The 15,684-nt window shown below is 42.8% G+C and overlaps 1 protein-coding gene across 4 annotated transcripts in view; it reads right to left on the reverse strand.

Annotated features, from left to right (window-relative positions):
- The window catches only part of Arhgef38 (Rho guanine nucleotide exchange factor 38), a 126,861-nt gene that overhangs the window by 72,486 nt on the left and 38,691 nt on the right, over positions 1 to 15,684 (reverse strand). For all 4 annotated transcript variants that reach the window (XM_087198777.1, XM_087198778.1, XM_087198776.1 and 1 more), the window contains exon 2: positions 11,207 to 11,394. In XM_087198777.1, coding sequence (XP_087054903.1) covers positions 11,207 to 11,394 — 188 coding nt within the window. The remainder of the gene's footprint in view (positions 1 to 11,206; positions 11,395 to 15,684) is intronic.

Genomic DNA, 15,684 nt, shown 5'->3' on the forward strand with positions numbered 1-15,684 from the left:
TTTTATGTGATCTGCTCCAGTGACTTTAACTTTTAGAAGAACCCACCCCGACAGGAGGAGGGTCATTTTGAAATTGCCCCTTGCGGCTCACTTAGGGTGCTGCCCTGTGGTCGCCCTGAGGGGCTGCACTCCTCACCCTGTGCCCACCCATGGGAAGCTTATTCCAGGCACATCCGTCCCTCCTTGGGGACTTCCCGGACCACCACCTGGCTGAAGTTGTTCATCTATTCATTAACGTTTTAAATTGATGAACATTTATAAGGCGCTACACAGCCGTGGATCAGTACTCCTCAGAGGTACATTCCGTGCAGTCCCCAGGCTCCCAGGATGGAAGCCTCCCTTTCCTGCAGAGCTAATGACTGAGCAGTGGACCTCAGATGGCTTCCCTTTGTTCTCTGCCTCATTTCCCATTCCTGTACTGATCTTCCACGGGATCATCCCTCCAGTGGTCAGGGGATGTTTTATTGAGTAAAGACTTGAAGGAGGCAAAGGACCAAGCCATGATGTTACCTTGGGGAAGAGCATTCGAGGCAGAGGAGACAGAAAGCGCAGTACACTAGCACTGCTGGCTTGTCCAGAGCAGAAGAAAGGAGCAGGTGAGGTCAGAGAATGAGGGCCAAGCTCTCGAGGAACCTTGCAGGTTATCATGGGAATGTTAGGTTGTAATTAGAGCATGGGAAAATGTCCAGGCTGGAGGTCATTACTTGCTGACCATCAGCGTGCAGGTGGGATTTAAGCCACGGAGCCTGGCAGGGCCTTGACAGGGTGAGTGTGGGCTGCAGAAAGAAGCCACAGCCTGAGCCCAGACTGCTTTAGTGCTTGGACACAGGAACAGCAACCCACAAAGGAGACAGAGAAGGGGCAGGCAGATTGGTGGGGAAACTGGAGGTGTAGATGGAGAAAAGAAGGTTGGTTTCTGGCAAGTGCTGCTGGTGGGCAAGGAAGTCAGGCCTCTCCAGCTAATGCCTGGAGAGGGAAATTATTTGCAGTAATTAGCATAACTAATCCTGAGCCGCCTGCTGCCATGAGTGCTTCTAAACAATCGCCTTGAGATACGTTGTTATTTTTTGTGTTTCTATTTTGTGGAGCAGATTATAAACGCTCCTAGGGCAGGACTATCACATAAATCTCTGATTCTCACCCAGTCACCAACTGGCATTAAGCATTTAACCTTTTAATCTGCATATTCAACCAAAACACCACATTATCCATGCACAGTCACCAGCGCAGCTGACTCAAAAGATCTTCCCCTTCTCTGAACCTCAAAAGCCCTTCCCACCCCCATTTGTCAATTATTGCTCTGCATGGCAAGTTATCTCTTCCCAGCCAAAGGAGGCTTTTCACCTCTAAGGAGGGCGTCTTAGGGTTTGGATGGCAAGGCGTGTTTCATGTCTTCATGTTACTCCACATGGCCTAGAATTAATCAACTCATGTAAGCATCAACCTTGTCTATACCTAAAGTGCTTTCAATAAATACTAATAAATAAAACACACACACGCACACACACACACACACACATGCGTACATGTTTGCTTTCTCACCCACTGTTATTAGTGTTATTTCCATTGATGGTTAAAGGCCATCAGTTCCTCATTCAGTGTTATTCTGCAAAGGCTGGGATTTGTGACCCCGGACTGGTGTGCATGGCTACATTGATCTGTGGCCAAGTAGGGCTGCCCCGAGTTTGCTAGCATTTCATTAGAGAGGTTTATGGTATCATTGTGGTAATCACAGCTGCCGGGATTTTGTTGCTTATCCTTCAGAAATAACAGCAAATGAAAATCGAGGTGTATATATGTGAGTTCAGAGCATGAGGAGGTGAACTGAGGGATGTGTTCATAGATTCTGAAATAGATCTGTGGATCTCGTTTTCAGTTCCTGGCATCCCAGCCTCTTCATAGTGCTGGGGAACTCGTTCATTATCTCCTTACGTGGCCCATCGGGTTCTGATCAAGATGACAGATTGTAAGAATTAGAGGAAACCAAAGCTGCCCCAAATCGGAGCTGACAAGGTGCCCAAAAATGGAGCAACGAGGTGAGGTCCTTCTGTCAGAAAACTCAAAGACAAACAGAAAAAGAGTTCCCTCTTTTTTTTTTTTTCTTTTGGAAGTGAGGCTTTCTGGACAAGCAAAGATAAGTGATTTCCTTTCAATAAATATTTTCTGTACTAAAATATTGATGTATCGCTTTCATACTCAATTAACCCTGTACCCAGTGTGACAGCAAACTGTGTGTCTTCCAGGACACCTGACCCAAGGGCCTTCCTGGGGATGGGAAGGTGGTACAGCACAAGGACTTAGCATCAGTACCCGAGAGAGGCCAGCAAGCTGTTGTGTATGAATGTGATCTTGCCGTGGCTGGCAGAGCCATTTACTTGTGTGATTTTTATTTTTAAATTTAACATCTCATAGCTAAAATTTTTCTCCAACAAGTAGGAACTTCTCTTATTGACAAAGTTTTGGAAAAAGAAAGAAAAACCTTGCCTAGGTTTCTGTTGTTCACTGTGTGTATTTTTACTTCTCTAACATGATGTCAAGTATCTGACCTTGTTGAGCAACAGTGGTCCAGGTTATGTGAGGAACGCTGGGAATCCCACCAAGAGGGGAAATTAAGCCTCAGAGGCCTGGCAGAAAGCCAGAAATTCAGAAGTGGCCAGGGACAAAGAGTAGCCTTCAAAGCCGTGCCCTTCTGGGTAAAGCAGGAAGTGACCAGGTTCATCAATTAATCACTGTCCTAATATGACCGCTGGTGATGACTTCACCAGTGGGTTCCCTAGAGCCCTCCTAATCCAGCACTTCCTAGCATTTCCCCCAAAATGCTGCTACTTTGGGGACTGGACCTCCAACACCAGCCTTGTGTGGGGGGGGACTTTAGATCCACTCCATAACATTGCTCAGAATGGTCATTTAATGTAGTGACCAAAATTCTTACTTGTGCTCCACGTTCTGGCTTTGTGCCCATCTTGTGTTCTGGTTTTATCAGGTCCTGGCTTGGATCTCTGGCTTGGTTTTGTTATCTGGTTTTATCTGGTCCTGGCTTGGATCTCTGGCTTCCCTCCAGTCTGTGAAGTCTTGTGACCCCAGGAACTTCCCAACTATGCAGTGGGGGGAATAGATCAGATGGAAGGTGGAGGGGTGGGAGAGACTTAGTTGGCTTTTCTCTCAGGGTGCTTTCCCATCTGGAAGGATTCCTGGTATTCTAACCACACCCTGAGAAAGACTGAGGTGTGCAGATTATTAGGCTTTATGGCCATATTCCTCAACAACCTCAAGTGTGATCTCTACATCCCCATAAGTCACAATAAAAAGAGAATTCAAAAGTTTGGGAGAACAAACAAGGTAAAGCATAAGAAAAATATTTATCCTTGCATTTAAAATTTTTCATGTCTATTTAAAAGGATAATATTGTTAAAGGGAGAGAGAGAGAGAGAAAACTAACAGTATTATTTTTTGGGTTTTTTTTTTTTTTTGGTACTGGGGATCAAACTCAGGACTTTGTGCTTTCAAGGCAGGGAGCGGAACCACTGAGCTAAATCCCCAGCCCCAGTATTGTATTTTTAATTGAACTTTTATTTTGAAATAATTGTAGATTCACATGCAGAAGTAAAAATTAACATGTGTACTGTTTCCCCAGTTTCCCCAGAGGCAACATCTTGCAAACTATGGAACCCGTGCATAGGATTTTGGTGTGGTGCAGAGTGGGTTATGAATGGAGTGCGGCAATTGCTGGTGTGATTAAGACAGGTCCACTAGACACCAGCTGGATTCTACCTGGGTTGAGGCAGCTGGTGGAGAGACAGTGCTCAGAGAGCAGCTGATCATAAGAAAGTTGTGGTCAGTGAGCCAAGGTAGGATATGGTTTAGGCCTAGAGTAGATCCAAAAAATTTGGAAATGAACAGACTTGAAGAGTAGTTAAGTAATAGAGAAAAACACAATGGGGAAAAAGAATTCTTGATTAAGTAAAACTAAGTGACCATCATTTCTGGAAATAGTAACTGCCTTTTGGTGAAGGTGACCGCTAGAGAAGACAATTGTGACAAGGGTACTCTGGGACATGACTCATGACCAGAGATTTTTGCTCACATACAGTTTCCTCTATCATGCAGGCAAAATTGTAGCAAGTAGCTTTGGGAAGACTAAATAGACATCTGTCTAACTCTGTGTCTATCTACCTAGCAAAGCAGAGTGTATTTAAATAATGACTAGATAAAATATTTCTGCCCTGATGTTTTTCTACTATTTCAGCACAGCAACATAGTTCTAATTCTGAGCTTTGTAACAAAATGTCATTCCATCCAGTGTGTGACTTCCTGTTTAGGACACTCAGGGTCTAGGGAGGGCTGAGGAGGAGGCGGTGAGGGAGGGGAGTCTCAGAGGCTGCACTGGGCAGTGGGTCCACCCAGGCCCCAGCATGCGCTGCCCCCACTGTGCGCCAGGGTGTCACTCACAGCAAAGGCAGCCCAAGCTGGACACAGGTGAGGTAAGACCTCGCTCCCAGGGGTCTCGGCCAAGCAGTCAGGGAGGCCTTGGAGTCAGGCAGGACACGGAGGCAGGGACATTCCCACACGTGCTGCAGCCACAGTCCCTTCTGTGTGGGGCACTCGGGCTCACTGTCACTGCCACCACACCAACCCCCAAAGGGCTGAAAAGTTACACGCTGAACCAGATGCAGAAATGCAGCTCGACCTCCGCGAACTGTGGCACCTCATTGTCACAAGTTTGCACGGTGCAGGGACAGCTGAGCTGCATTTGCACTGTGGTAGTGCATTTGCATGCCATCCTCCGGCTCCTCTCGGGGATGTTCGATCTCCATACTTCTGAGGAGTGGTGAGCCCTCCTCACAGGCGACTCTCTCTGTCACGGTTGATCTAAGGAGTGAGAGGACAATGACTTCCCTTGGGGAGGGGCAGCGGCAGGAAGCTGAATTCCCTGGGCCCTGAGGTGCACCCTCCCCGTTGCAGTGCTAGGGAGGCACCCCGGGGCTTTCTCATGACGGAGTCTCATCAAGCAGGTTAAGTTGTCAGGCTGGGCTCAAACTTGGAATCCTCCTGCCTCAGCCTCCCAGACTCTCTTAGACTTGGACAAGGGGGCAAGTTTACAATTCGCGTTCTCTAACTCCCTCTCTTTCACGGTCCCCCATCCTGGGCTTGCCTCACTCATGCTGGGCCCTGGTAGGATATCAGAACAGTGCTGCATGTTCCACAGAACGGGTCTCCACCCGATCCTTCCCATCAGGACCCTAAGACACTCTGCTGGGAAAGTAGGGGTTTAGGACAGGACTGGTCAGTGCCACTGGAACTGAGGGCCTTTAAATCCAGGGACAGTCTTTGATTATTCTCCCCAAACCTAGGGACCCTTAGTAAAGAAACTATTTTTCCACTTAAATTAATACTTGCTATTTATGATTGGGAATAAACGTGTACATATATTCTTTGTAGGGAAAAGGTTCCAAATGGTATCTGCAGTATAATTCCAATTTCAGGAAATATTTGAGTGTCTGCCTCTCCCTAGATTACAAACCAAAATATGTATAGGGCTTATTTCTAAGCAGGACTATAGATGATTAATTCCTTCTATTATTTTTCTAATGAAAATTATGACATTTTTACCATGTAATATATCCAAATTCTAACAAAATCTCAGTGAGCTTCTGCCAACACCAAATGATAGATTTTAAAATTATTTCCCAGAAAACACAATATCCTGAGCATGATGCACACAGTTAAGCAACAATGCAAACAGTGAGAAAATCCCAAGTACACATGGTTTTCTCATTGCATAAAGAAAACGAAAACATTCCACGCGTGCGTCAGACATGCATGCTTATGCATAGGGGATCTGTGGAAGCAGGAAAAGACAGAGCCATGATGTTCCTGCCCTAGGAAGGAACGAGTGGTTGAAGGATGTTATATCCCCTTAGAGATCTTTGGCGCTTTTGTACCATGTGTGTTTTAGACACTGGAAAAGAAATTAAAAACAAAAATATGCACTTAAGTTTCTCTAACTGCTGTTTTCAATCGCCTTTTGCTCTTTCCTTTCCTTCACATAAAATCCTTACCGTTGTCAGATTAGCTTAGTCAGTCTTGGTTCATTTTGATTTAACTGCCCCAAAACCTACTAGAGTCTGTCTGATGGCCCTGTTTGGATAACAAATAATGAGAACCCTTTTTTCCCACTGAGTGCTTCAACCTGAATGTGTGGATGCTTTAGCAAGACCTCTCACAATGCATGGTAGCAGGTGCCCTGCTGAGTTTGACCCTGTAGCCAAGTCCCATCTGTAGAAGGACTTGATCCAGCCAGCAGCCAGGACTGTCACGGGACAGGTGAGCGCGGGCCTGGATCTGGATTCGTGCAGACAAGCTCACCAAGACAAGCCACGGAAGGCTAGGGAGGGCTCCCCGGCTCCCAGCCGCGTTCTCCCAGTCTCCACCTGCACAGAGCACTGTGTGCACCGGGCGGGCTCTACGTCTGCGCTCACAGAGAGAAAACACGGTGGTGAGATGATGTCCTCGTGTCGTCTCAACCTGACGCGAGTACGATATTATGTTGCCTTGGGTTTGACCAAGCCTGGCTTGTAGGGTGTTTCCATGGTTACCCCAAAACTGTGTGTGTTAACTCCTATACCTGGGCAATAACTGTTGACAAGTGGGTTGTGTGCTCAAACCACGGTTTAGGCGGTTAGGAGGGAAGGAGCTGATCCACTCCGAAGAGGTGAGGTGTAAGCTAAGGAAGAGGTGGTACCGGTGATCGCTTCATGTTTCAGAGACTCACAGGAGTTCCTGAGCACCCGTTCACTTAATCAAAGGTCAAAAGCTTTAAGCAGTGGGAAAGAAAAGCAGATCTGACATGAGAATTCTGAGGCGCCTTCAAAGACTTGCTATTACAACATTAATGGAGAGAACAGACTGAAGGACAAAGGCAAAGAATAGTTTCTCTGGTGTGAGAAACTGAAAGTGTAAATAAGGACTAAAAGGTATAATAGGGAAAGTGAAATAGGAAGAAAAGGGGCAAAGGGGAAGGGGAAGGGGGAGGGGTAGGAGAAAGGAAAGAAGGGAATGGGATTAATATGAGAAAATGGAAAAATGGAAACAAAATCTTAGTAAATAGGGAGGGATGGAGGGGTTGAAGGGAGGGCTGGGCAAGAGTGAAAAATAAGAACCAAGAGAGACTGTGTAAAGGTGCAAATTTCCAATGATGAATGTCATTATATTGAATACCTAAAATGTACCAATGATTAGAATGAATAATCGAAAATGTAAAATAGGAAGAAAAGGTCCAAAGGGGTAGGGGAAGTGGGAGGGGCAGGGGAAAGGAAAGAAGGGAAAGGAAAAATGATGAGCAATGGAAAAAATGGAAATAAAGTCTATAAGAAAAAAGACAAAGAGCACTGAGAGACTTTGAAACATAGAGTGTGAAAAATCAACAAGCCATAAACAACCTGAGGAACATAGGAAGTGTGACTTACAATTGTGAGAACTGTAATTTAAAACATTGAGAGCAAAAGTTAAACATGCCAAAGAAATTAGCATAAATGTTACCACAACAGGAATGATTTATTTGACACCTATTCTGAGAATTGTTTATAAGAGTTATAGAGAAAGCAGGAAACAGGAAAAGAAAAAACAGCCCCAAAACGTAAAAACCGAAAAAAGTAGAGAATACATACAAAAGAATAGCTCGGCAGGGACTTTCCTATCTATGGAGCCAGTTTGACCCACAGCATAGTAGGTGGTTTAAAATTGACAATATCCTCATATTAAATAAACTTTTCCCACTGGATATAAATACATGAATTCAAAGAAAGGCATTTTCCTGTATATTACTTATTTTGAAACATGTTTTAAACACATATATTTTGTACATATTAAATATTTTATATTTAATTTAAAAAGAGAAAGAAATACAGAAAATTTAGATAACTCTTTTAGGTCTGAGAGAGAGTTATTTTGGTTTGTTTGTTTTTAAGATAGCCAATAATAGAGAATGATCCAGCACCAAAGGTAGAATTAGTTATGCAGAAGTTGGAAAGGACACAGCAAGAGCAAGTCCTTGGCTTAGCAGAGGGAGGGCTCAGCTACACAGTGGCGAGGCTGTCGTTCACTAAATGCAGATCGACTGGGTTTGAAATAAAAGGAAGCCAGGTTACGTGAGTAGAGAAGCAAGTAATTTGGAGTTGGGAGAATGTGCATCTTCTCTGTTGTGTCTACTTTCTCAGGGAAAAAGACATTTCATAAGAGTCAGGTTAGAAGAAGGCATGTTTCAGGTGTGAGGAAAAAACCCGAGAAAGTCCCCTCTGAGACATTACTGGGAGAACCATGTGAAGAAAATAGTCTTGAATGTAATAGATCGGTTCAGCTTCAACAGCAAAGATTTGAAGTGGACATAACACTGAACTTAACCAGAGTAGGGTTTTTCCAGGGGAACAAATGACAAGAAAGAGAGAAAGGGAATTAAAGACTCATGGGAACTGAACCACGTGTGGGCATGATGGAGGCTGGGAAGGTGATAAAGCTGATAGTTTGGATGTCCAGGTATCATCGAGACACTGTCAGAGCCGGGAGAGCACTAGCAATGGGCTGCAAGAAAGACAGGACTACAGGACAGTGGGCTCAAAATTCTGACTTTAAGGGGTTGCATTTACCAGTCATGACAAATTCTAAGATGACCTTGGTGAGTGGCTGACATGGTTGAGGAGAGCTCACTGGATATGGACAAGTTGAGGAACATGGCGCCCAGATGTTACATGGATTATTTGCATGGACATCAGAATGACCTAAAAATGATGCCCAAATTAAGAAGAGAGAAAAGGAATGAAGGCAGTGGGCTAGGTTCTAAATTTTCAAGGGATAGGCATTAATGGGCAGGCTCACCCCATAAGGAAGGGCAGGTATCAGCAGAGTCTAGTGCTATGTGCTTTAAAATCAATATTAGTAAGTGTGTAAATGAGTATTTTATTGATAATCAATATCTGCCAGAGTAGAAGGTATATGAGATACAGCTAGTTTATATAAAATGGAAAAAAACACACCCCAAATATTTTTACATATTTAGCAATGACAGAAGAGAGCAAATTTTCGTCTCAGCCATGAATAGTATTGCTAGTTTTACAGAATTGGTAGGAAATTTCCAGGTTTTCAGAAATGTGGTGGTTTCCTCCTGACATGAGACTACGGTAGGCTCAAGTGAGAATGTTAATGAACTTCTTGGAGCTGGACTTGACCCACAGTGAACACACCATAAAAAGTCATGGGGTAAAACTAAAGACAGCTTCCCAGGAAGCAGATTACCAAGCCTACCTTGCCACACTGTTCCATGCATGGCATCTTAAACCAAAGAGCAGCCTTTGTATCAAGGGTCCCTTGACCTACACTGGGCTTCCCCAGTGTGTAACCTGGGTCATCTTTCTAGTATTTTTGAGAAGAGTCCTGCATTGAGAAATATAAAATCGCCAGGGGTAGCGGCACACGCTTGTGATTCCAGCACTTGGAAGACCGAGGCAGGAAGATTGTCCCAAGTTTGAGGCCAGCCTGGGCTACATAGTGAGTTCAAGGCCAGCCTAAATTATAGAGCAAAAGCCTGTTTCAAAAAAAAATTATGAACTCTACTTCTGACTGTTGTAAGTACTGGAGGTGGGGTTAATAATTGGTGTTGGGGCAACTAGCTAACAATACTTTTATAATGACTGAGTATATGTTAAGATACCAAGCCCATATTGAATAAAGTTGGATATACTAAACTATGTTAGAATGGTAAAAACAAACTAAACATGCACCATAACCAAGATGAGAAGGCAAAGGACAAATTAGGAAAATTACTTGTGACATGTAAGATGGAAAACTGTGATGTACAAAAGATCTTATAAAATAATAACAGATAAACCATAATTTTTAAAAGGACAAAATATGTGGATATGAAAAGAAATTAGAAGCATAAAAATTAATAAAAAAATAAGATATTTTTAGAAGGAAATAGAGGAATATAAAATTGGCTTTGTTCAGCATTAAAGAGGATACAGAGACAGTGTCTTCCCAGTCATTAAAGGGAATGAAAATTAATGCAGTATTATCTTTCTAGTTGACAGTTGGCAATTTTTATCAAAATCTGAAATGTACAGTAATATTTATGTAGCAATTCCATTTCTAGGAATTTATTTTAAGGAAATAAAGGAAAACACCCTAAACTGACATACATCTCAGCATCAGTAATAATAGAAAAATGCTTATAATGAGAAGTCATGAAAGGATACATATAACATATTGCCGAATGAGACATGTATATCTCAAAATAGCATCTGCAGTTTTAATCACTTTATGTAAGTTTTATATGCACATGTATCCAAAACGATGTCTGATGGGGGATTCCCAGCCACGCTGGTCGTGATGGTCTTTGAGAAGCTCCGTTCTGTTTCCCCTTCCTCCCTGCTTTGGTTTTCTCAGCTGTGCTTGCCAGCATCTGTTGCGCTTTTACATGCTGCTGATCCATTGTCTATTGTCTGACTCCTTCCTCCTTGCCCTGGAAAGCGAGTGAACCCCACAGGGCAGGGCTTTGCACTCCACTGTAATCAGTGCTGAAAACAGCGCAGGGCACATGAGTGTGAATGCATGAAATAATTGTGTGTGTGTGTGTGTGTACACATGTGCACCTTCATACCAAGGTAAATATCCTTGTGCCCTTATTCTGATGCCCTCCAGGAAATTCCCCGGACAGACCTCGATTAAAGGGAACAATGCTTAACTTCTAACCACTTTAAGATTTATCTGGGGCCAATCCCACCAAAGAGAACATTTTTACACATTCAGAACTTTTATGTTGAATTTTACTTAAACAGGAACAATCAAGCTCTCAATGTGTGTGTGTATGTGGGGGCCATTCACATCTTTTTCTCTTCTAAACCTATGAGTATCATTGAATTAAATTAAGCACATCATTCCCAGCCCGTTGAAAACCTGTTGCTCAAAATTTGTTACTAGTTTCATAGAAATCCAAAGAACACAGAAATTTCACAAACTGAATTTCTTTCTTCCTGTATTTTGTATCTCAGAGGGACAGCAGGGTCTCTGCCTGCCATAAGCAGGGGTCTGCCTTGAGTTGCATCAACTTAGGACTCTGATGAAGGCAGAAGACACACTGTTATGGAGCTGGCATTCTACTTAGGATGTGGGAGAGAAAAACTAAGAGCACAAACGACCTCAAGTTTGCCTTTACCTGTTTGTTTCTCAGGGGCTGAACCACTTCCCTCACACACAGCTCCAGGTCGTTAGCATAATCCCTCTCCGTCTGGATCAGCTCCTTGATGATTTTTGCGCGCTTTGCCATCATCTGCCCCATCTGGAGCTCTTCCTCTGGGGTTGGGCTTGCAGCTGTGGGGCCATTGGCCTGTGGGCTCATCTTTTCTGTTAAATGAAAACATGCCTAGGTGAGATGCTGCCGAAGTCTCCTCCTTCCTTACTGATGACACAGGGGGACTATTAGCCAGGGAAAGGGCTTAGGGTGTCTTCACGGTGTGTCCTGGGAAGCTGCCACTTGGCTTCCAGGAAGATCAGAATCCAACAACTGTGACCAAGAGGACTGACTAGACATTAAACAGTACTCAGCACCACAGCTCCCTAAAATATTCCATCGCTGGAATCTGAGGCTACCAAGCTGATCTTCAGCCTGGAGGTAGCATGAATAAAAACAACACAATTCAGAACCTGTGGGCATGCTTGGTTTGCAGCAAGGAAAGACGTTTTTTAGTAAGTGAAACACCTTGCAATTTTGTTCATTCTCATTCTTAAAAATAATTACACATCATCCTCAGTGGGTAATAAAGAAACAAGAAATGATTACACATATAGGGTCTTTTCTTTTTAATTCACAATGAGAATCCAGGAGGAGGGAAGCAGTGGTGAATGGAAGTTCTGGCTAAGATTTTTCGTGGCATATCTTGTTATTTCAAGCTTTAATTCAGAACTTACAGTACAGAGGAGAGGGCAAGATAGTGGTTTTCCTCACCTGTAGCCCAGGTTTTATACCAGTATGAAAGTAGGAAAACTAAATGTCTTCAAGGACAAGCTTCCCACAGGAATATAAAATGCCAGCAGCTGTGAACCTCGGACCATGAATTCAGACTACCGACCATGACATCAGAGCAGTCCTAGAAGGAGAGCAGAGTGTGGGCTTGTGTGTGTGACTGGCTTTGTTTCAAGCTACAAGCTCCATTTTCACCTAGTCTCTGTGGTTCAGAAGTAATTTGATTTCATGTAAAAATCAGTGACTTGAGTAATTGACATGTGAGACATCTTCAGTATTGGCACCACATTTGAAAAATGTAGACATTTATAGGACGGACCCACAACCAGGTAGACCACACCGATCCTCGTGTTAGCCCCCGACCGACTCTGCACCTGCGGATTCCCCACTCTGTCTGTGGCCACGCATTAACTATGAGCTGGGTCTGCATTGTTTCTTCAGCACAGGGAAGCAGAGGTGCCAGGCACCTGACCAACCTGATGGTTGACCAGGACAGTGAACCGGAAGAGAAAGCAATCTGAGGGTCAGCAGATCCAGGGAGAAATTACAGAGCTGGCCAGCAGCACTAGCCCCGAGAAAGGTACGTAGCTGTTGTAAACTGCACAAACAGTGTGAGACTTTGCTCAAGAGTGACTCCTTCACAGCGGAGTAGAACAGGAGAAGGAACCTAATGGAGTGCCCGCCATATTGCGAGAGTTTAATCAGGCCCTGTTTTGGAAAGGGGCTACTTGTGTTAGACTAAGGCACAGAACAGCTCCACTGCAGGGGTTCAGGGTTACCCTCCCATGGGCCTGGAGGAGAGACAGCCACAGGAGAGAGAGAGAGGGCAGGCTAAACATAGACCCCCGAGCAGTGGAAGCCCAGGAAGGACATGGGCCCTGGTAGCCAGGCCTGGCGAGTGTGGCTTTCAGAGATGGCTTGATCTGCAAGTGTTGGCGTTAAGTCCAGAACCTACTTGAACCCCCACCTTGCTGCATGACTCCCAGCAGAGACCATGGACTGATTGGCTTCCCCCATTTACTAGTGTGAACAGGGGCACACCTTGACTCGTGTGGTTGTGGCAGTCTGGGGTGTGTGACAACGGGGTCTCTGGATGAGAGGGGCCACCTTACCAACCCACAGGCCACAGAGCCGGGCGGGGAGAATGTAATTCTGGATCCCAGGACTGCAGCCCTGGAAGGAAACCATTCAATCAAAAATACAGAGGGACTTATTCATTTATTTATTTATTCTTCTCATTTTGTTCTTTCTTTCTCTTTCATTGAACTTGGCGGGGGGGACTGGTTAGGGATTTTTCTCCTTTTTGTATTTTTTTCTTTTTTCCTTTTAATTTATTTTTTTTCTGTTTAATTTTTCTTTTTTCCTTTTTTTTTTTTTGCTGTCTGGTTTTTCTTTCTTTTTATTGGATATTCTTTTCTGTTACTTTTATGTAACACTCTTAATTTCCTTTTACTCCTCAATAGGATCCTTTATCTCATTTTTTCTTTCCGCCTCATCTTCCATTGATTAATTTTTCAAATTTTACTTTTTCCATTCTGCCATTCCCACCCCCTCTATCTTTACTAGTGTCACCATTAAGCGTTAGATAGTTAGCTAAGTCTATGCTATTACTGTGGAATACTGTTCTATTGTTACAGAGGTAGAATTGTTGCATTTAGTAGATATTTACCTTATGTCAATATTTGGTTTATCTTAGTGTTTGTATTATAATTATAGATCTCTTTCCAGTGGCTAAGGCTGGTACATTATTGGTTGTTAGGATCTGGCAATGTCCACTTTGTCTGTGAGGCTATTACTGTTGTTGATTTTTGTTTCTACTGGTGGCATAGCTGTTGCTATCAGTTGGTTTTCTCTGTATTCCAATATCTGGATTGCCTTAGTGTCACTGACAATATTGCAGTCCATTCCCAGAGAACCAAACACACTGCAGTCTCCCTTTCCAAATAAATGCAGACAGGTGGATCTTGGGACTGAAGCAAAGGTCTACAGTTACCCACACCCAGAGTGCATCACTGAAAACGACACTAACTGAAGAAGTCTCCATAGTAGCAACAAAGTCTTCCACTGTGATCAACCTGCAAGCTGCAGCACAAAAAACAAAATAAAATCAATAGATAAATGAGAGCACAAGACAACTAAAGGCTTCTAAAACCTCCCAACTCCCTCAAAGCTGATCCATGGGGCATTGAAAGGGAGGAAATCAAAGGCCACACAGCTGAATTATGCAAAGGGATAACAGAGGAAATTAGAAAAAAACAGATCAATGAGATGCTTATTGAGCTCAAAGAATATGTAACTAAACAGATAATGGACCTAATGAACAAAATGGTCAGTGAGTTTACAGAAGACACTAACAAAAAGCTAGCTGAGCTAAACAAAATGATACAAAAACATGAATGAACAGGTTAGCAAAGAATTATTGTCCATGAAAAGGTACCAAACAGAAATTGAGGAGATTAAAAATTCTGCTGAAAATATGGGCAGCAGAAGCAACCAATGTGAGGTCAGAGTGTCAGATTTGGGGGACAGGGCTGATGTCAACAACAAAAGAACACAAGAAGTGGATCCAACAGCTGCCAGATCATGCAAAGAAGACTAACCTAAGATCGATGGGAATTAGCAAAAAAATCAGAAGCCAGCACAAATGGCATGGAAAAATCTGTTTACAGAAATAATAACAAAGATCTTTCCAAAAATGGGAGAGAATTTAACATACAGATAAATGAGTGACATAAAAATCCTAATACAATGATCCAAAAAGGACCTTTCCACAACACATCACAATCAAAATCCCAGAAGTCCAACACAAGGACCAAGTCTGTTAGAGAAAAAGCAAGAAACCACTTCTAAAGGTAAACCCATTAGAACTACAGCAGACTTCTCAACGTAAACCTGAAAGTCAGGAGAACTTGGAGTGAACATATCACTGTTGTCAATGACAATGCTAAAAGGAAACAACTGGCAAATAAGACTGATACATCCTGCAAAACGGTCTTTCAAAAATTTTTTGAGAAATATAGTATTTCCATCACAAAGAGCACCTAAGGAAATTCATGATGACCAAAGCAGCACTCCAAAAAATTCTCAAGGATATCCTAAAAACAGACAATGACATTAACAAAGACAAAAGATCTAATAGAATGAATGAATTAGGAAGAATGAGCAGTTAAGTAGAAGGTGAAAAAAGGAAATTAGCAACAAGAAAATAATACAATGACAAAAATTAGTCAATACCTTTCAGCAATAACTCTAAATGTGAATGATCTCAATTCCCCAATCAAAAGACATAGATTGTTAGAATGGATCAAAAAGCAGAACCCAACAGTATGCTACATTCAAGACACACATTTAACCCAAAAAGAAATTCACAGATTAAAAATCAAAGAATGAAAAATGGTATTCTAAGAATTTAAAAAAATAATAAATTAAAAATTTTTTAAAAATAATAAAAAGAAAAAGAAAAATAGTATTCTATGCAATGGGAACCTGAAAACAAGCAGAGCAGCTATTCTATTTTGACAAAGTGGACTGCAAGCTGAAACTGATCGAAAGAGGCAAAGAAGGTCACTACATATTGGTTAAGGGAACAATTCAACAGGAAGAGATAACAAAGATAAACATATATGCACTGAACACTGAAATGCACCCAACTTTATAAAACAAATACTACT

This window comes from Heterocephalus glaber, unplaced genomic scaffold (assembly GCF_053883595.1).
Source record: "Heterocephalus glaber isolate CG9 unplaced genomic scaffold, H.glaber_assembly_v1.0 deba00001688, whole genome shotgun sequence".
Lineage (NCBI taxonomy): Eukaryota > Metazoa > Chordata > Mammalia > Rodentia > Bathyergidae > Heterocephalus > Heterocephalus glaber.